The sequence below is a fragment of the Pleurodeles waltl genome, chromosome 6 (assembly GCF_031143425.1).
Source record: "Pleurodeles waltl isolate 20211129_DDA chromosome 6, aPleWal1.hap1.20221129, whole genome shotgun sequence".
Lineage (NCBI taxonomy): Eukaryota > Metazoa > Chordata > Amphibia > Caudata > Salamandridae > Pleurodeles > Pleurodeles waltl.
The window spans coordinates 1,131,968,682-1,131,991,195 of record NC_090445.1 but is presented as its reverse complement, the minus strand read 5'-3'; the positions used below and the strand labels follow the sequence as shown (position 1 = coordinate 1,131,991,195).

Sequence of the window (22,514 nt, the reverse complement as noted above, 5' to 3'; positions counted from 1 at the left end):
CCCAGCCACACACTCTGGCATCGACCCCCACTAACACCACTAAAGGTTCCACTGCCTGTGCAAATAAGATTGGCAAGAGTGGGCAGCACTCTCGCGTGACCCCTGCCGATGAGGAATTCCTACGATCAACAGCCACTAACTTTTACTCTGGTGGAAGGCCCTCCCTACAGTAATGTGATCCAGCTGGGATAACGTGGCCCAAATCCCATTCTTTCGAGGATTTGGAATAAGAATGGCCACTCGACCAAATCAAGCCCTTTAATTGCATCAAGTGATATGATTTCCCTGGGATTATCCTCTGTGCCCGCCTGCATCATAATATTGTGGAGGCGTTGCACATTCAATTTGGTCGACCAGTAGGGCATGAAGCCCATCTGGTCCGCCCCAACTAACTCTGATATCACCACACGCAGCCTGTTGGCTAGCACTTTAGCAAGGATCTTTTCATTGTTATTCAGCAGGGAAATCAGCCTGTAGGAGTTGTACCTATGGCTAGGCAGTCTGGCCTTAGGTATCAGGACAACGGTTGCTGCACATAAATCTGGAGGTACAGTTCAGGGCATCATTGTACAACTATAGCAGTGGCTTTGCACATGCTTAGCCAGTTTGTGAAAGAACTCTGCAGGGCGGCCTGGTAATGCGAGAAAGCTTTAGCTATTCATCTACTGCCTCTTATGTCTTTCCTGCTTCTCACTGGATCTCCCTAATGTGCATAGATTCTCTGTCTCTACTATCGATCCACACCACTAGTTTTCCAGCTTTGTCGCTGGCTTCGTATATTCGCTTTTGCTTATCAAAGAAATAAGTTTTGACCTCATGGTGCATCACTTCCTGATACTCTATACATTCCAAACTCTGTCTAAGAGGCTCTGTGGGTCTAGTAACCAGGTCTCTTTCCAGAGCCTCTTTATCCTGCTCTAGTTCATGTAAGCGTTTACGTTGAGTTTTCCTATCACTCAGCTCCCCTGTTATGATCACCCCTTTAAATGTTTCTTTGTAAGCTTCCCATAGTGTACTGGCACTGATTACTGTGCCCTCGCTTTCCTTAAAGAAAAGTTCAGTTTAGGGAATCCAAGATGGAGGCCGGATTTCCCGGCTGATCGCCACTACCGCTCTAGCCCACCTCCAGATCACACGCGGCTCCCATTCACCCGCGAAAGCCGCGGATGCCGCGGACGCTGTGCGCCTGCAGCACGGACTGCTGCGGGCGCTTCACGGCTTACTGGCGGCCCCCGCTAGGATCGGGGCCGCGTCGGCAAGCACCGGAGGGCCCCGCAAGAAGATGCGAGCGCGGCGCTCGCCCTAGACCCACGCTCCTGTTCCTCTCGACCGAGCGCGACCCCCGCAGTTTCTTGGCAACTTTGGCTGGCTTGTGGGGTGTGTGGGATGCCGTGATGGCGCCGAAGTTAAACAGGACCCCTCGCTCCTTACGGGCACGGCAGAACCAAGATCCAGGAGGAACCAGAAAGGACAAAAAGCTACCGTCCCCGGATTGAAGGAGCACAGCAATCCTCAAGTGAAAGGGGCCCTGCATAAAACAACCGACATGGAAAAAGACACCAGGTACTTTGTTCCAACAATGTTTACTAGCGTGACGCGGCTTAAGCAAAGGTCCACGGAAAAGGCAGTATGGGATTCGCAATCTAACGTGCTAGGAGTCAATGAGGAGCAGGTACCTGTTGCATCTACATTTCTTGAAGTACGCACTCCTCTATGTAATGCAGGGGGGAGGGAGCCACCCAGTCGAGAGACTGATAGTACAAGTCCAGGAAAGAGCGGGGAGGTGGTGGCCCCCCCCCAATGGGTGTTATCTGAGCAGGAACCCAAAGATTCAAATCAGGGGCCTCAGGAATCTAATTCAGAGAAATGTGAAATACAACCTTGTACGTTAAGCTGCAAGTTAAACTCGCAACAAGCTGAGGGTATGGCCAAGTCCCCAACGACATATGAGACTACCCCCCCAGCTCCAGTCCAGAGGGGGAAAGAGGCGAAACTAGTAAACATGGATCAGGGGTCATTAGATACAGCAGAAAACTTGTTTTCTCTCTCCGATCAGTCTAGAGACTCAGACTTGGACGAAGAAATCCCTTTAACATACTCAGATATTGAGAGTAGCTCTGCAGCAAGTATCTGGGTATCCAACTACTCAACATGTAGAAGAAAATCAGTTGAGCAAACTGATGTTAGGGGTAGTTCAGGGGCCAAGCTTAGGAGAGACCCGCTTAAGCCTCAAGAGGAGGATGGTGAAATGCAGTGGGATTATACGGCCACCCAACAGGCCTTTTCGAAAAGTGATTCGGCCTGCAGTACTCTAGTGCCCCCTTCCATAGGTGGCCCTGCAGAGCCTCCCTCGTTGGATCTTATTTACAGGACAATGGTTCAGAATCATGAACAGGCACAGAGGGAGAGCAGGAAAATGAAAGCAGCAAACAGACAGTTACAATTATCCATTAAAAAAGTGGGCAAATCTTGCCAGGACATTGGTGCATGCATCGCCACCATGGAGACTCGAACAGAGGAGGTGGAAATCGAAGTTTAAGAAGCAACAGCACAGACGACGACACAAGGACAGCAGATCTCGGATATTCAATGGAAACTGGAAGATGCGGAAAACCGCCAGCGGCGGAATAACTTGAGGATTTTGGGTATAGCAGAGGATCTTGAGGGGCAGGATACTAGGGCCTACATAGCTTTACTTTTTAAGAAAGCATTCCCAGACCTGATTGGGTGGGATTGGGAAAAGGAGATTCAGAGAGCACACCGTTTTCCGTTAATGAGGAAAAAACAAGCCTTGACCTCTGCCGGTAGAGACCAGTGCTATCCACGGGCTATTATAGTGTATTTTGGTAATTTTTTATTGAGACAGGCTGTGTTTGAAAAAGCTCGCCCCAATTCAAAGGTGATGGTGGAAGGTGTATCATTCTTTAGTAGGCCAGACTTTGCACACGCCACGGTAGAGAGACGGTGGCGACTCAGGCAGATGATTGCTCAATTCCAAGAGTTGGGGGCGGAAGCCTACTTGTTAAGCCCTGCACGTCTAAAAGTTGTCTATAAAACAACTATAAGATTTTTTTTCTCAGAAATTAAGGCAGGGGAATATGTACAGCAACTGAAAACTGGTCAAGTGCAGGGGGTACGGGAGAAGGGGGGGGAAGGGCTTGCCGTAAATAGCCGTTTATATGTAAATGTATGTGATATTGATTGGGGGTAGGTAAACTCCCCCCTCACTCCGCTCTTTACCCTCCCATTTTTTTTTAATCTTTTTTTTTTATTTTGGCCTTTTTTTCTTTTTTGAATTGTGTATTGGTCAAGGGTTTCGATCGGGAGGGTGAAGAAGAGGGGCCGCGGGCAAGGATTGGTAATAGATGTGTGAAGGTGTTTATTTAACGTATGGGTGGGCTAACGGGAGCGGGACTGGCTAATACCATCTTACAGGCTCAGCAGCCTGGCGATTCCATTTGTAGGGGTAAGGGTTGGGGGGTGGGTTAAAGGAGGGTGGGGGGTCACAGGGACAAAAAGGAAAATGGGACACACAGCGGGGGGAGTGGGGATGGCTCTCATCAGTGGAAAAAGGGACAGGGTGTGAAAGCAGCAAATTTGAATGGGGCATACAGGGGAGCCAGAAGGACCAACATCCATGAAAATGGGACAGTTAAGTGAAATACGTATTGCCACAGTGAATGTTTGTGGGCTCAATAATAACAAAAAACGGCAGCTTGTAGGAGAGGTTTTCAAGTCATGGAATGTCGATATTATTTGTATGCAGGAAACACATATCCCAGTTACACAAAAGCAACTAATGGAGCTTTATGGCTGGAAACTAGCGGTTTTTACACAACAACACCCAACCACTAGAGGGGTCGCGATATTAACTCGGATCAGTACTTTGGTTATACATAAACAATTTGCTGATAAACTCGGCAGGCTGGTTCTGTTGGAATGTTCGGTTAAGGGGCTAAGGTTCACTCTATGTTCTATTTATGGATCCAACACAGATGATCCAGAGATACTGGATTGGCTTAATTTAGAACTTGCGACCTGGGCAACACCTATCATAATGTGTGGAGATTTCAATATACATTTAGATAATAAAGAACCCATTCAGGAACTAACACTCTACCTGGGTAGAAAGAATAAAGTTTTTAGGGCACTTCAATCATTGGCCATTAATCATGGCTTGATTGACATCTGGCAGCTGTGTTGCCCGCAGGATTCAGGGTTCACCTTTTTTTCTGCTCCGCATAAGAAATTAGTCAGGCTAGACTACTTTTTTGTGACAGCCTTTCTACAAAACCAAATAAGGATCAACAGACTTCCTAGAATCATATCAGACCACAACCCATTGGTTTTGGCTTTAGAGATTGGGAGAAAGGGCACGCAGCCTAGATCTTGGACATTTGATAGGGCACTATTAGCCGATCCAGGGTATATCCAAAAAATGAAGGAATGGATCCCGGAATTCTTTAAGATAAATCAGGACTCTGCCTCTTGCCAGACAGTTTGGGATACATTCAAAGCTGCTGTAAGAGGAGAAACCCTGAGCTATGGGTTAAGAAAGGAGAAAATACGCATGGATCAGTTAAAATTAGTTCAGTCAAAGCTGGTTAAAGCAGAGCAGCGACTAGGGGAAGTGATCCGCAGTGGAGTAGAGATCGCAGACATTCTGTGTGAGGTGAATATCATTAAGGCAGAAGCCACTAAGATTTTTATGGATAAGGCTGCTGCAAAATTTTTAGTATATCGCCAGAAATGCTATGAGTATAGCGGGAAAGTGGGCCAACAGCTGGCCTTAAGAATAAGACAAAAGCGGGTATTTGGGAGCATTAAAAGTTTAGTGAATGAAGAGGGGCGGATGGTACACAAAGGTCCAGAGATTATGGAAGTTTTTAGACGATTCTATCAAAAACTATATACCCAGGAAGAACAGCCCCAAGAAGAGGAAGGGATTGATGCTACGGGCAATGAGATATCAGATCAGTTAAGAGAGGAAGATAAGGCAGCTTTAGAAGCACCTATGACATTGGAAGAATTGGAGATAGCAACTCGAGCCTTGGCAATCGGGAAGGCGGCAGGGGGGATTTAATCCCACTGGAATTCTACAAAGTTTTTTTTGTGGAGATATGTAAACAGTTGCTTAATTTATTTATTGAAGTACAAGCAGGGGCTCCTCAACCGGCCTCCTGGGGGGAGGCTAAAATAGTAGTCTTTTTGAAAAAGGACAAGGAACCCACGCAGCCTGGTTCATATCGCCCAATTTCTCTAATTAACAGTGATGCCAAACTTTATGCTAAAATACTTGCCAGTCGCCTGAGTTTGGTAATCTCAGTTTTAGTATCTCCATGGCAGCATGGCTTCATCCCGGGGAAGAGCACGGCAGATCATATAAGACGAGTCATCACGTTACTTGATGTTAGTGCAATAGCCAAGCTTCCCATGGCAGTAATCTTGCTAGATGCGGAAAAAGCTTTCGATCGGGTTCACTGCCACTTTTTATGGTCTGTCTTGCGTAAAAATAACATCGGTCCCGGGTTTGTTAAAGCAATTCAACAGCTTTACCACAAACCAACGGCCACGATACAAGTTGCCGGGCTAAAGTCGACCTCAATCAGCATCCAGAGAGGTACGCGACAAGGGTGCCCGTGTTCACCACTGCTTTTTGCGCTATATATTGACCCCTTGATCAGGAGAATGATCAGGAATGATCGGATCATTCCAGTCTCATTGAAAGGAGGGTGTACTAAGATTTTAGCATATGCAGATGATATTGCGGTGGTGACCACGGACCCCAGGACTGCTATATTGGAAATAGAGCAGGAAGCCCTGCAGTTTGGGAAAAAATCTGGCTATTTGCTGAACAAAAGTAAATGCCAAATGTTGGTGAACGACTCAATAGATTTTAAGGATGAGCGGGCGCTGACACAGGTACAATATTTAGGTGTTAAACTCACAGTAAACCTTGACGAAGTTGTGAAAATAAACATGGGCCCGATTTTAACAAAGACTAGGAAAGATCTTGCTCGCATTAACAATCTACATTTGTCACTTGTGGGACGTTGCAACGTGATAAAAATGGTCTTTCTACCCAAAATACTCTATCTCTTTAGAACAATCCCCCTAGAGATTGGGCAAGACTGGTTCAAACTAATAGAGGGATTGGTTAATAGTTTTATTTGGTCCTATACAAAGCCGCGCCGGGCTTTCCACTATATGACTCTTCCTAGAGAGAAAGGGGGGTGGGCACTTCCCAACTTTATTATCTGGCAGCAGTGCTTCAGTATGCACAGACACTTTATGTCACAGATAGATCTGGGCAAGATGCTCTCCCTTCGATATATACCCTGCTTTTGGGCAAAGAAGCAGATGCAGTCTTTCTGCGGATTCTGGAACCCAGCTAATACAAAAAGGTTAAATTTAAGGTAATTTATGCTGCATTTTAGGCATGGACCCAGGTTAAGCGCAAGATAGGTATAGGACGAATTTGCTACTACACTCCCTTGTGGATTACTCCCACGTTTCCGGCGATATTTAAAGACCATTATTGTTTGAGGTGGAGTAACCGGGGCATTCATAAAGTCGGGGACCTTTTTCATTCTGGCAGCCACTTCAAATCATTTGAGGAACTGAGTGTGGAATTTGCGCTGGAAAAAACAGACTTCTTTAAATTTTTACAGATTAGAGCTTTTCTACTAACTAGTATGACCCAAGGTTGGCATATAGACAAGATTAAATTAATGGAAGTTTCACGACACCCCACTAGCTGCGGCATTAAAAACCTGTATCCGTTGCTTCTAAATGCTATATTGGACGACCGGGTTTTACTTGTTAAAAAATGGGAAGGACGGGTTGGAGCTAAAGAGATAGAGGTTTGTGAATCTATGGAAATGGCACAGACTGTTTTATTGTCTGCGAGCCCGCAAGCTCAACATTTTATGGTATTGTATAATTTATATTATACACCTGCTAAGATTGCGAGCTGTGGTAAAACGATGGGAATCATGTGTCCACGATGTGGTTGCCCGAATGCAGATCTCTGTCATATGTTTTTTCAATGCGTAAAGCTGGATAGCCTGATTACCGGGATATCCAATATATTGAAGAAAATCTTGAAACAGACTATCTATCTGACACCTCAAATGGTTTTGCTGGGAGTAGATCATGCAGTCTGTAATAGTCGAGATAGATATTTCCTGTTCATAGCAATGTCGGTATTTCGCAGCTGCATAGCATCTCTGTGGCGTGATGTAGATCCCCCACGATTTAATCAATGGTTTTCACGACTTTTATCTATGTATCACTTGGAGAATAGCCTGTATGAACTAAAAGGAGCAGCGGCCGGTAAAAGACTCACTAGAGTTTGGGCACCCTTTTCTGCATGGCTCTCGGGGCCTCGAGAATATGTTAATTAAATAAGTAATCTTATATGAGATCTTTAAAAGCAGAAACTATGACTATTGATTTAGAATAGAATGCATGGTTCCCCTGTATGTATGACAACATTGATGTACTTATTACTTTTTCTTTATTTTTGTTTCTCTTCTTTTATGTTGCAAACATGTAACCCGCTCTGTGTTCTTTTAATGAAAAAAAAGAAATAAAAAAAAAAAAGAAAAGTTCAGTGGCTTTATCTAAAGCCTTCACTACCTTTTTATTCGCCAGTCTCCATGAACGCTGCAGTAAACTTAAATGTCAAAAACATGAGTACTCATGCACACCTGTACCATCACCGAAATCTTTAAATATTGATAATGTGTTAAGAACAAAATGTACCTTCTATGCAGCTCCAAAAAGAAGTATTCAAATCGTTTTTTTGAATGAAATGAAAATGTAATTCAGGACCACTCCAAGCAGACAAAGATAGAGATAAGTACTTATTTTCTAATTTGTTTTTTTAGAGCTCTGCGTGTTGCCCTTTAGTTACTTAAAAACGGTATGTATTTTGATAAAAGACTGATTTAAGAAGCGATGGAAAAGTCAGAATCAGGTTGTGTAAGTTAGTAGCAATTGTTCTTTGGTTTCTGATCATTTTGTTGCTTCAACTTAAAATTCAGTCAAAAGTGAGTGGAATCGGAATAGATACGAGGTGCATCCTGGTCCACGTGATGGTTGGTTTCCTGTGCGCTCTTATTCAATGTATTGCACAGCTTCAGTTGGAGTAAGAAGGATCTGCCACCATGATCCGTCCACATGAAGACTCGATGGTTGATCAGATGTGTTGCCACTGAGTGCGTGTTCCTGATTGGCACAGTATACGGTGTCTGTTTGATAGTATCCTGAAGTGTTGCCACAGTAGGCATCATGCTGCAGAGCTTCAAGAACATTTTGGCCATTTAATTGTGTAGCCTTTGCTACCCATTGATGAGCTTCTGTGGGAGCCCTGGATAGGTAATGTGGCAGTGGTAAGAATATCCTAACCATGGCTCTTGTCAGACCTACCGAGTGGTCTGGGAAAGTGGACATATTTTCCAGTGTAAGGAGAGAACCTTATCCACTCCTTTCATCCCTGTTTTGATTTGGGGAATGAATGAGAGTTCTAAATCAAAGAGCAGCCCTCAGTTCCTTAATTTCAGTTAAGTGATCCTAGAGGTGTTCAAAGGCTTTGGGGTCAGATACAGGGCGAGATTTGTTTGCGCTATGGTTGACCGGAATTTAGCTCTGGTCATGCCAAGAATTTCTCTTTCTTCCATGAAAACATGTTTCCCAGTCATAAGGCACTGGTGAAGTGGATGTCTACCTGATTCACTCTCAGAAATGAGTGATTTTCATTGACATCCCTTTGTAAGTTCAATGGATGCTACTATAGAAGATGCTAGAAGTGGATGCAGTTATTGAGCAGTAGGCAGAATGCCGATGAATCTTGGTGTACAGCTCAATCTATCATTCGTGAGGATGCCTCCATTCTCACTATCCATATTTTTAAGGTGCGGTTGGAGTTAAAAGATTGGAACCTCTTCATGTTTGGTCACCCATTCATTTTTTATCCTTCGCAGAAATTAGTTTTGCTCCGCTGTGTTACAGGCAGCAACAAGCTGTTCATTTTTAGGACTGTCTTTGCCAGTAGAGAAGATGATTCTAAGAGTGGGATATGTTGCGTCTAGTGCCTGGCTGTTGACTGTGGAAAGGACTGGTTAGTTCCAAGTATTTTATTTAGTGTCTCATAACTCTTTTCCTCTGATTTTACTGGGATAGTGTAGGTTAGAGATCAGCTGTTTGTTAGCCAGAATATTCATATGACAGGCCATTATTAATTTAGTTTCACTAGCAAGCCCAGGAAATAAATACCAGCATCATTTTCACTTATCTTGACTTTTTCAAGCCGCTTCAGATCCTAGAGTATGATGTATAAGCCGAAAAAAGGACCCCATGACAGCACTGAATAAGCAGGGGCTTAACTTCAATGGGGGTGTTTGGGGTGTTACATCCCCTATTAAATGCATTTTCTGATAAATAGTTCAGGTACAGGTGCTTTCAGTTGAGTATAGTTGGATGTCAGTCGGATTTCACCAGACTTTTTATATACACCCCGAAAAAAACCCACACACTTTCTCCCTCTCTGTTTTGAAAGTCCTCAAAAATGTTGGTTATTGTGCCAAGTATTGTGCTTTCTCTCTTGGTACACCTACCAACCCACAGTCCTTTCCCTTTCCACTGCCCTTGGGCCTATCTCATTCACCCTGCTTGTTGTCTAATGTATTTGAATATTATATGCTAACCTGATTATTGGTAAATCTGAAGCTCACACCTTCCCACTAATCTTACTGACCTAGCTACTCCCCTGTGAATAAGGATAGTGGATGTTGGTCCACACAACTCAGTACTGAAGAGGGTAGTGGAAAAGTGGAGGAACAACTCATGAAGCTCCTGTTCCACAGTAATGTGACATGGTGGGAGTTACCTTAGTGTCCAGCTGGTTGATCCACTTGGAGTCTTTCCTTAAAAAAATCAGCCAAGCTTGGCTTTAGGTGGTTCGCAGGTCCACAGGACGTAGACCAGCCGTGCCTGAAATATGTCCTGTTATTTAATTGATTTTAGTAGAGGCACTCCATGATCCAAAGGGCCCAGTATGGTCTTATTTGGGGCTGCTAACTGTTAGGGACATATGCCACAATATTACGGTCTCAACTTAGACTTGCAAAATTATTACATCCCCTTATATTACCATTATACTCTTAACTCTGCATCGACTTTCTTTGCTAATATCATGCTGGTCAATATTGCACTTGCGCTTTTTTTCAGGTCAATATTTTAAATGCAAAATTATGATGCCCTCAATCACATATAGTGATCACCAAGTCACTTACCTGCTACCTTCTTCCGGATGCAAGCATACCATGAGCCATCCCTGGGGGTGCTGGATTCTTTTGTATGGAAAGAGCAATCGGGGGCTTGCTTTACTATTATGGCAGCGTTGACTGATTACCAGCAGTAATCTTAGTCCAACGACCCTGGCCATAGACTGTACCATTTTGCCTGGGTAGAGCCATATATTCTGACTCGAGGCTCAGACATTTGCAATGTTTAGACGTATCCTTAGGTTTTGATACAATGCAGGCATACAGGGATGTGTTGAACTAACCTCTAAAATATTAAAGCACTGCGACTAAATGAAAGGTCCATGGAGGGGGCGAAAGGGGGAGGGAGGAGACAAAATATGCAGTGAAATATTTCACGGTTGCAGCCAGCTCTTGGAGACCCATCAGTCGCCATGATATTAAGGCTCCTCTGATGGAATCTGTCTACAGGTTTTCATTCAAAGGTTTATTTTCCAGTAACATCTCTTCAGGCTGTCATGAAGGGAAGGAATGTTTTAATCTTTTAAGGCCCTCTACATATTTCTCATGCTTTGAATCCTCCCTTTTGAAAGTTACTTCAACAACCTTTCTGTAACATGTGAAGAGCTAAACCTGCTGGCCTGTCCTTGTATCATGCACAATGCAGATCAAGACGATATAACTTCAAAATATAGCTCAGAATTTGCACCCAAGAGAAGAAAATCAGAATTTGGGGATGGTCTCAATGAGAAATTGACTTTTTGTTCAGGAAACTTTAGCAGTGTAGATATTTGAAGTTTAACTGGCCTGCCAATGTGACTGATGAATCCTTTTTTTTTCTAAATAAATTTTTTTCGACACACTTTGCATTCCTTTCTTCTTTGTTTTCATATTAGGTTTTCATAAAGTAAACATGTTGCGAGCGGAATTTTTGTGCTCTATGTGCGTGTTTGTATGTGTGCACGCGTGCATGTGTTAACACCTTTTACCACCTTACTATAAAAGTAGTTTTCAGTACTAGCAATTTTGACTGGAATGTTTGTGTATATTTGTTGAGCGGCATTTTGTTGTGGTGGTGATGTGTTCTGTTTTTTTTGTGCTATTGTGTATTTGTACTGCCTTTTGCAGTGAAGTAATCTTGTTATGTGGTTGTTGTGAGCATGTTGTGTTATGTCCTATTGTTGACTTCAGATATTCAACTAATGTTGATACATTTCCAATCATATGTAGCACATGCCTTCAGCATTCCTTTACCAAGCAATCGTACAACACAGTCTAAGGTGGAAAAGAAGCACAGCCTCAGCTCTCTGGCTAATTAAGCAGTGCTCAGTCAAAAAGTGTGGAAGAGATTTCATGCACTGCTCACTTTATGTGATACTGACAAAGTGACCCAGAGAAACACTGGGCCCTTAAGGTAGCACTCAAAGGGTCATATTTACAGGGCCCTAGTGCCATTGGAGTGTCACCTTTAGTTACGCTCCGGTAGCACTTTTCACTGCACTGCACTTTTTGTGACTTAAAGCCTCCTTTTAAATATGGGCAGCATCAACGCAGTTTTCGGCGGCAGAGGGGCCTGTAGTGGGTGTTGCTTTGGGTGTTCCACCGCAACACCCATTGCTTTTGACGCTGCCCCAGATTTACGGGAAATCGTATATCTGTGGCAGCGCCAAAAAAGAACACCACCTTAGGGGTGGCATTAGCCTTGTGCAACAAGGAGGAATAATTGTATTCCTCCTCGTGTTTGCTTTTTTCTATGTGTGCTGTATTCTGCAGCACACATAGAAAGAGCAAAAGGCCATGAATGATTGTTTATGTGCAGGAATGTACCAATCACTCAAAAATAACAATTCAGTACTTCTATTTGTGCTGCATCCTGCAGCAGACATAGAAGTGCCAAATTGCCATTGTTGATTGTTTATGTGCAGGAAGAAACACCTTCCTGCACATAAACAATCACACCTCTCAATGCAGACACCCTTGCACTATGGTGCAAGGGTACCTGCGTTGGTAGCTAAATTTAACGCCAGCGCAGGGGGGAACGCAGGGGTGCGATGTATTTTTGTAAATACGGCACATCACTGCGTTTCAAAACAGCTGCTCTACACTTTTTTTTTTTTTTTTAATCTGGGCCTTAAAGGGTAGAGACAACAATCACTTACGATTATCAAAGGCGATGCTTAATTTTACCTTGTGGCTGATGCTGAGAACCCCAGCACTTATTTTTCCTCATCAGACATTTCCTGAGGGCAAAAGAGGGCTTAACTCACAAACAGGAAACAAGGAAAAAGACTAAAAAAACATCACCAAGGGAGAAAGCAGAAGCCTCCGAAAGTGAGATAAAGGCACAGGGAGTGTGCGGTAGTGGATTAAAAAGACATCAGGTGGATACGGGACTACTTCAGCCTTGGTATTCACACACTGACATTTTAATAATGGCGACAGGGCACATGAACTGTTCTTTGGGCACAGGGACTCAATCTTGTACAAATTAAGCACTGGTCAAAGGACTTAAGCAAGATGAAAATAAAACTCAGAAGCCCGACCCAGTAGGCAGAAATTTTTCAGCAGTGCACAATAAAAATATTTATTTCTATTTTTTAAGAAAGTATCTACGATCTAAACCGCGTTTTAATGAATTGCACATAGTAGGTGTAAAAGACAAGAAATAAAAGTTGATCATGCAGATGGTATGAAAAGGTTTCAGCTTAACACCGAAATGGTCACAATATTTGCAGAAGTAAGTAGAGTTGCAACATACATCGAGTAGAAAAAATGTGGGTGAGGAATGCATGTCATTGTCACGATCTTATAAAGCAATAATATAAAACTTAACATCTTCACAATAGAGATTATGTATTCATAGGGTGGAGGCTGAACCAAAAAGTTAACCTGAAAGAAAGAGAGAGGGAGTTGGGTGAGTGCAAGTGGAGGGAAACATATGATTGGCTAGGAGCGCATTAGCGGGGGTACATATTTGGGCATGGAGAAATGGCACAGGAAGGGTTACTGGTGTGTTAACTAGAACATCAGGAAGCTGAGGAAGAGTAATAAAAAAACAGACTAAACCGGAATATTCACTAGCTAGGAACACGAGTTGAGTAGCACTTTACACATGACAGCGGCTCCTTCTTTTACACATTTCTTTTTATTCTCTCCATGCGGCGTTATTTCTCGGTTTTCTCTTTTCTCATTTCTCTTTATGTATTACCTAGTTTCTTTTACACTTTCACCATCCTCCTATATTTGCCAGGGTTAGCACATACAGTTTTACTGAATGCCCTATGAATTGAAGCAAAACGATCACTCATTAGTTCTGAAACTTTTAGATTCTCCCATAACTAAAAGCTGGCATCTCTCTGATTGACGAACGATCTCTCTCATGGTGAATTTGGTGGGGAATGTCAAAGAAAAAAAAGCTGGCAGTTGGGAGCATATCTTAAGAAAAGAATCCCTTAGGACCTTTGTGTGGCTTATACATGCTCTGTTGTCTGCACCATTCAGACTGTAAGTTCCCCTTTGCAGCATGCTACTCCGCCTGTCCCCAACCCCGCTAAAAGAGGGATTATAATAATCTTTTTAGATCACATATATTATTTTATTGCAAACTTTCATGCTCACTCGCTGTAAAGTGTCTTGATTTGTATTCAAAGAAACCATAAATATCAATTATATTAATAATAAATAAATTAGTTGAGGCAATTATCAGAGTAATTGTTGTCATGTGATATTCCAATGAGTGTTAAAAGTTAATACTCGATGGAAGATATGTTTCATTTTTATAGGTTTCACTCACATCTACATCTTTCTTTTTTCCTTTTAGGGTGCCCGTCGGGGACCTTCAAAGCCAATCAGGGGGACGATGGCTGCATGCATTGTCCAATCAACAGCCGAACCACATCTGAGGGAGCCACAAACTGCGTGTGTCGGAACGGATACTACCGATCTGACTCCGATCCGCTAGAGATGCCATGCACAAGTAGGTCCCTTTATTTGTGTTACTGCCCCAGTAGTAGAATTACATCTGTGACTTAATGGTAACAATAATGAGATACATCCTAGTTTTTTTTTGCTAGCCCAAGAATAAAAATACATAACAGGTGGGCGATCCCAGCATCCAGGCGAGTAGGAACATTAGGTAGATTTTCAAATACTTTCTTGCAACTTTTGAATTTAGAAGATGTGCTTGGTGTTAAATATAGTCTGTAAATGTGTATATCTAACAGCTATGGCTCATAAGTATGGGATTTCATATATCAAGAAAATGCTAGAATTTTCAGACATAGGGCCTCATTTCGACTTTGGGGGTCCCAGCACGAGATCACCAAAGCGCAGTGGCTTCCCCCCTATTACAATGTTTCCGCCGGTCTGACCGGTAGGAACAGTACTACGAAATAGCACTTAGCTCCCTTATCTCATCGCACAGAGGGGCCCAAACCAGCACCCACCAAATGCACACTGTCTGCAAAGCAGACATTGCGCATTCCAAGGGTGCTGGGCAGGGAACCCCCTGTGGTCCCCACCACACGCTCCCCACCAGTCTTTCTATGTCAATGAAACCGCCATGGAAAGGTTGGTGGTTAGGGGAATTGTAATCATCCAGGTGGCCCTGAGTTCAGCGTGGTCCTGGCTGAGTACAACTGTGACTGCTGTCATGCCGTTGGGGACCATGTTCCCGGTAGGGACGGTGTCCCCTGGTGGGTCGGGCCGCAATGGTTGTAATTGGGCAGTCGGACCGCCCGGAGTGCGGCAGTCCGACCATCAACGTGGGTGTGACAGTCTTCGGACCTCCACACCCGCAATGAGGCCCATAGTTTTTGTGCTGTCCCTTAAGTCTGTAGGGGTGCTGCCCCTAAACATCAAATGAAGTACCTACCCTGGGAAACTGATATTATATGCAGATCAAAAAGTAACATTTCTATCTACACATAGATATGTAGAGAAAAAGACTAGATTGTCCTTATGTAAAGATGGTGGTACGATGACAACTCTGGCGTTTAAACCGCACATGATAAGCAGAGCATGGAACAATGTTTTTGTTACTTATGACATAGACAGCATAGTGCTTCTTGTGTCAGATCTACAGAAAACATGTATAGGCATATTGGAAGATGTCACAGACAGCAACACTGTCCAAGACAGAAGGACTGCCCGTGTGGACAACTTCCTCCAGCAACTCCAGTCTGAAATCAGCTCCCTTGAAACAAACTTCAAGTCCTGCAGTCAGGACATCAGATGTGACAACAATGAGCTGGGAGGCCGTATTGCTGACTTAGTGAAAACAGTTGACATGCGCTCAGAAGATCAAGAACCACTATGGTGCTGGATCGCGGCCCAGGAGGAACGGCAGATCGAACTCAGATGAAACAGGAGGACTTTGAAAACGGAGGGAGGAGGAACAGCATTCGGATCAGGGGGATACCTAGAGGTACTGAGGACACTGACATAATGGCCTTCACTGCTGAGTTGCTCCGTGCAATATGTGGGTCATCCAGATGCCTACCCTCCCACTTTGGACAGGCCTCATGGAGCGGCACCTTCATTGGGACGCCCAGACTCTGCTCCAGACATATTAACTCAAGTACATTTTTTCACTGAAAAGGAAAACATTCTAAGGACCACACGGAGCAAAGTTGATTTAATCTTTTGGGCCATAGGGTCCAAATCTTCCAAGAATTCTCGCCAGTTACTCAGCACAGCCAGAGAGACTTCAAGCCCATTACTGACAAACTGCACATACTCGACAGCTGGTACCAATGGGACCATCCTTTTGCCATCAGCTTTTCATGGGAGAGCAGGCCTCCTCCTTATGTGCATCTTATCTGCCAATTGCTATTTTAAATATGGACACTAAAATATTCACCAAAGTCCTGGCATTTAGGTTTGAGCAGTACCTTCCGGGCCTTATAGAACTGAAACAAGTGGGTTTAATTCGCCATCGTCAGATAGCAGACAACATCCGTCGCATTGCCCATCTCATAGAGAAATCACACCATAACAATATGCCCTCCTGCCTTCTCTAGTTTGACACGGAAAAGGCAATTGATAGGGTTTGGTTGTCCTTTTCTCCACACATTTTCTCCGGGCCTTGAAAAGATTGGCCTTGGACCGGGCATAGCTGCCCGCATCATGGCCTCCTATGTCTCTCCTACAGCCACGATTAGGGTTAATGGCCAGCAAATTGACCCAATCTGACTGGCAAGAGGGGTGCCCACTTTCATCCTGCTATCAAACCCCTGGCCATTACTATATGAAAGACTGAGGCCATTGCAGGCATTCCATTTGGCAGACGCCCACATAAGCTTTGTCTCTTTGAATACGACCTCCTTCTACCCTTACTCAACTGGCTAATTTACTTTCTGCATTGGTTCAAGCCCTATCAGCCTTTTGTGTGTCTCTGCCTTTAAGGTTAATACGTCCAAGTCATATGCTTTGAACCTCACAATACCCAAGACAGACCTTCCTGCGGTTCAATCCCTGGCCCCATTTCAGTGGGCCTCAAAGTCCATCCAATATATCAGCCTAAATCTTGCTCCATCTCTCAGGGTAAATGGTCCAGGCTCCACAAGTCCTTCTTGATGTCTTTTGCCTGTTAAAACCACTACATGTGTCCTGGCTAGGCAGTCTAAATGTTATCAAAATAACCATCCTTCTGAAAATTATTTATTTCTTCCAGTCATTGTCCACTTCCATCCCCTAGGAAGACATTGTGCATCTCCAGCGTGACATTCGTACATTCATGTGGGCGGCAAACACCATCAGTTTTCAACGCCATACTTATGCTACTGAGAGACCAATAGGGGTTTGGCCTGTCCTGACCTTCTTGACTACTATTCGGCGGCACATCTCTTTTTCCTTTCCGAATGGACAGTATGCAAGAGTGATAAGCACTAGTTCCTAATGGACAGGACTGTGGATATCCGCCCTAAGTGGGACATTGCCTGGCTAAATATGCTAGACCACGCAGGGCCTACAATTCTTCCCCCACTAGGATGTCCTACAGATCTGGGACAAGATTGTGATAAAAAAGGACCTCACCACCTTTCTATCCCCAAACTCCCTAATCTCTTGCATTCTGGACTTTAGGTCTGCCCTTGAATCACAATTGTTTGCTAGTTGGGTAGAGGGGGAATGTTGCACCGTGCATGACCTCTTTGAAGGAGACTCCATCAAGGTGTTTGAGCATTGCCAGATCTCTTAAGCAGCCTGGTTACGAAACTGCCAACTACACCACTGGGCCCTCCACCGCTCCAACGTTCAGGGAGCTACCAGATCTTTTGCCCCCTTTGAATCACTGGTCTGGGCCTACAATGGCACCAAGGGACTGGTCTCCCACACCAGGTACTGCAACACTGCACACAAAGTAAAGGTCACAAAGATCAATCCCAGTGGCAAAAAGGCGCTGCTGAGTGCATCTCTTAGAAACAACAGGAAACACTATGAAAGGACATATATCGAAGTATACCACAGCATGAGACGGCATACAAATTGATGACTAGTGGTATTACACACCAACCCACCTCCGCCCATTCTATCCTGTCACCTCCGACCTCTGTTGGTGGTGCGGCAGAGCCCCCAGACGTTTTCTACAAATTTGGTGGTCGTGCTCCCTTATCACAACCTACTAGAAGAAGATCCTTGGCTAGGCTTTCCCCTCCCAGTCTCACATAACACAGTCATACTAGGCATACGTCATAAAGAGTTAGAAGCAATGACACACATTGATAGGCACCTTATCAGCCTCATGCTAGGCTCTGCTAGACAGTTGGTCACACTCCACTGGAAAAAAAACTCTCCACCCCTCCCATGGCCCAGTGGTTTCAACAGCTGTGGCATGTTATGGCCATGGAGTTCCTATCCCACAAGATAGCACATACTGATGCTAAATTTGCCTGCATCTGGCAGCCATTATTAGACTATTTCACCTGGTTGGAGCACTCCTGCTTCGCACCTCCTAGGCTTAAAGCTGTCCAACATTTTACTTAACTGGTCACCTATAAGATACCTCCGTTTCTACATCAGTGCCCCCTTTATCCCTTGGGCCCTGCCTGCTTCCTCTTACTTTCCCTTTTGCTCATCGAAACCCTAGAATTTCCCACAATACTTAGCCCGGGGGAACCGTCACGTGCGAGATACCCTGCACAGTGCTCTCCTGACCTTCATTACTTTGTTGTTTGTGATCATTTGTTTGCACCTGTGTATGCCATTTACAGAGACCAACTGCACGATTACTGCGCATGTGACACCCTCTAATTCCCTCTGTTGCGCATGACTATTGTTGTAAATACTATATTACTGGTGTTATGTCGTTTTCCTCCTTGTAGAATGCCTAACTGTCATGACTTGTCGGTCATGTGTTATACTTATTTTGTGGAACTTCCGTTTTTTTCTGTAATCACTATTGCTTCACAGTAAATGACTGCAATGTTTCTGCACCACATCACTTTACCAGTATTTTATGTTATTCAGTTCTAATACATTATCATGTTCACATTTCGAAAATGTGTAGACAGGAAATGTGATAAACCGTTATTTTTAAATCTAAATTCTATCCTTTTATCACTTTTCTACTTCCATGAGTGCTGGTCAGTTTCTGTCTCTGATCAATGTTTTTTACTGGTACCCGCAACACCATTGTGCCCAACGGCTCACAGATTTAAATATATGTGGAGGCCACTGTGGTGATCTGTATATACTCTAAAGGGTGAGGTATTTAACCTTGAGCTAACCAAACTGTGAAAAGAATTGAAAAGTAAGATTAAGAAATGTCATGGAATTCTGGTTGGGATTTTGCAGTAAAAGAACTGGTGTAGAATAACCTGGAACACTTGAGTCGCCACGAAGGAGACTTCTGGGTTACGCTTATTATTCAGCATTACAGTGGATCATGATATTTGACTGGGAAGCTTTTCATCGCCACTAATCTTGCTTCAATAATCAGTTTGACACAAGTACAAGGATAATGGAGTTCTGAGGCTCCTACTCCCGTCGGCCCTCACAAACTTGCTTGGATTCTGTTTCCCAACACTTCCAAGGTGGTGGGAAGGGTCATATTTCACACTGTTACTGTGATACCCGTTAGCAAAGCCTGGATCAGCATCCTTGCTAACTCGGAAGGTTCACGCAACTTGAGACTGTTTCCAAAGGAAAGTGTGAATTTAAGGCTTAAGTGTGCCAAAGCTGAGTTAGATGTGTCACCAGACTTAATCCGACTTCAACAGGTGAGTTTAATGACAGAGCGCAGGGTGGAATTACCAGCAAACCACCTGCCATCCGAACCCAGTAATCTCTTTTACAGTTACCACTCACCTGTACCATGTCACACTTGCAGTAATGTCTTCAAGTGCATAGATCATCTGTTTTTATACCATGTGTCGCCCTCAGTAAGAACATTGTGAGCACCTTATTTACTTCAGTGTAGAGGGACCCTTCAGTGAACTCCCTAACTCCACTTATCTAGCTGCCGTCATACATTTTTTTTTTTATTCATCACGTAATTATTTAATTCTCCTATTAGCTGGCTGTCACACCCACTCTGGTTTATCTCTAAAGAAAGAGACTACTAGACGTGAGGTAAACTCCCTGATATCTGCCATCCCAAACAAAATAGTTATGCATAAAGACATGAAATTACTCATAAAGTTTAAGTGTTTTTTTTTCCACAACTTCTGTTTGGGGGAGGGACAGTGAATTACCAGCATATCGTGGAAAACTTTTCATGTTACTAGAATGAAGTCAAAAATATTGTCATCTCATAAATATTTTGGGTGAGAACGCGTAAGGTAAGAATATAATTTTACTCTGTGTATATAATATATTTTTTTGAAATATAGTTGTATATGATAATGTTTATGTTAGTTTTATTAATATCATTTTTTATCTATGTTATTATATTATTTTTAGGTATTAGTATTAATATAATATGTTTTATTTATTTGTTATTATTTAATTGATTGTTCATTCGTAGAACAGTGTATTTAGTTGTAACATTTTGAAAAAGGTTTTCCATCTTTGTTATTTATTTTAGTTGTATTTACATTATGTAATAATTTAATATTAGTGATGTTTTATTTAAAACGTCTTTTACGAAAAAATGTTTTTAAGTTTTTTGGTATTAGGGAGGGTTTTGTATTCATTGCACATACTTTTAATATATTTTTTTTTAATTATTTTTTGTAATATGAAACATGTTATTGCATTAGATTTAAATGTAGTTATCTACAATTTATATATTTTTTATTTTAAAATATTTCTATTTTTTTATTTAAATGATTCTTAAAAATCTTTAGGCAAAGGTATATCTAGCCATCCAAACTGCAATATTTCCCCTACTGTTGCTAGGAGTGGAGTACTAATAGTAGATTTAGGCTATCAAATCCAAACTCTTTTCCTGCTTTTGATCATTTATGAGTAGGAATAGTAAAATCAAGCCCTCCAAAGTCCAACACATTCCCTACTGTTGCTAACAGTTTAGTGAGAATAGTAAATGTAACCCCTCTAAGGTCCATTCCTTTCCCTGATTTTGCTTATTTTTGAGTGGGAATAGTAAATGTAATCCCTCAAAATTCTAACTCTTTCCCTGCTTTTGGCTCTGTGTGAAAATTAAAATCCATCCCCCACAGTCCAATTGTTTCCGTCTTGTTGCTAAGATCAGAGATTGAGCAATGAATGTAACCCCTCCAAAGTCCAATAATTTCCCCGCTATTGCTTAGACAGGAGTGGCAGTAGTAATTTTAACCTATAGAAAGTCCTTTCTTTTGCTTATGCCGGAGTCGGAATCACCCTTCCTATGTCCAACAGATTTCCTCCTGTTGCTAAGATTGGAGTGAGAAAAGTAGGTCTAAACCTTCCAAAGTCTAACCTTTTCCATGCTTTGCTGATGTTTGCGTAGCAATAGTAAATCTGACCTTTCTGAAGTCTGGCACTTTCTCTGCTGTTGCATAGATTGGAGTGGCAATAGTAAATCTTACCTCTCCAAAGACCAGCACATTCCCCGGTTTGGCTTACATTAGAATCCAATAGTTTCCCTAAACAGCAAATGTATCCCCTCCAAAGCCCAACACTTGCCATGCTTTTGCTTACTTTGGAGTTGCAGTAGTAATTCTAACCCCTCCAAAGTTCCACACTTTTTATACTGTTACTTTAATTGGAGTGGGAATAGTAAATCTAATTCCACCAAAATCTAACACTTATCTACCTTTACTTATGCTGAAATAGGAGTTTTAAAATTCCACCCTCCAAAGTCCAACAGTTTTCCTCATGTTGTTTTATTTAAATATTGTTTACAAAGAAATGTGTTTTGCTTTTTTGGTTAATAGGAAAGAAAGTGTATTTATGATAAATATTGGTAATTTTATGTAATGTTTGTAATATGAAATATGTGTTTTCTGTTATAATTAAATTTAGTTATCTACATTGAATATATATTTTATTCCATATATCCTTAAAATTTTTGTTTTGTTAAGTATTCAAATGATTTAAAAAAAAAAAACTTTAGGAACAGGAATGGCATAACAACCCCCTCCAAACTCCAACAGTTTCCCTACTGTTGCGTAGATCCGAGTGGCAATAGCAAATCTCTTCCCTTCAAAGACCAGCACTTTCCTTGCTGCTGCTTATGTGGGAGTGAAAATAATAAAATTCACCACTCTAAATTCCATTAGTTTCCTTACTGTTGCTAAGATTGGAATGGGAACAGTAAATGTAACCACTCAAAAGTCCAACACTTTCCCTTCTGTTGCGTAGATTGGTGTGGCAGTAGTAATTCTACCTTTTCCAAAGGCCGACACTTACCATGCTTTTGCTTACATTGAAGTGGCAATAATAAATCTTCAACATTTTCTATACTGTTGGTTGAATTGGATTGGGAATAGTATAACTAATCACTCCAAAGTCTAACGCTTTCCCCACCTTTGCTTACATTGGAGTAGGAATTTAAAATCTCACCCCTCCAAAGTCCAACAGTTTCCCTCTTGTTGTTATGATTGGAGTTGGAAAAATAAATCTAACCCTTCTAAAGCCCAACCTTTTTCTTGCCCTTGCTTACATTGGAGTGGGATTAGTAAATCTAACCCATCCAAAGCCCAACATTTCCCTAATGTTACTTTGGGCTTGATTACGAGTTTGGCAGTCGGACCTCAGAGGAAGCTGCCAAACCAGTGGCCTCCCGACAACAGTATAATGGCACTGCCGCCAGGCTGTCGGTAGTGTCTGCGGCAGTGTCACTATTGCGGCATTCTTCGGCTCAGA

The 22,514-nt window shown here is 42.7% G+C and overlaps 1 protein-coding gene across 5 annotated transcripts in view; it reads left to right on the top strand.

Annotated features, from left to right (window-relative positions):
• EPHB2 (EPH receptor B2) overlaps positions 1–22,514 on the top strand; it is a 693,756-nt gene that overhangs the window by 475,008 nt on the left and 196,234 nt on the right. For all 5 annotated transcript variants that reach the window (XM_069240325.1, XM_069240322.1, XM_069240326.1 and 2 more), the window contains exon 4: positions 14,089–14,244. In XM_069240325.1, coding sequence (XP_069096426.1) covers positions 14,089–14,244 — 156 coding nt within the window. The remainder of the gene's footprint in view (positions 1–14,088; positions 14,245–22,514) is intronic.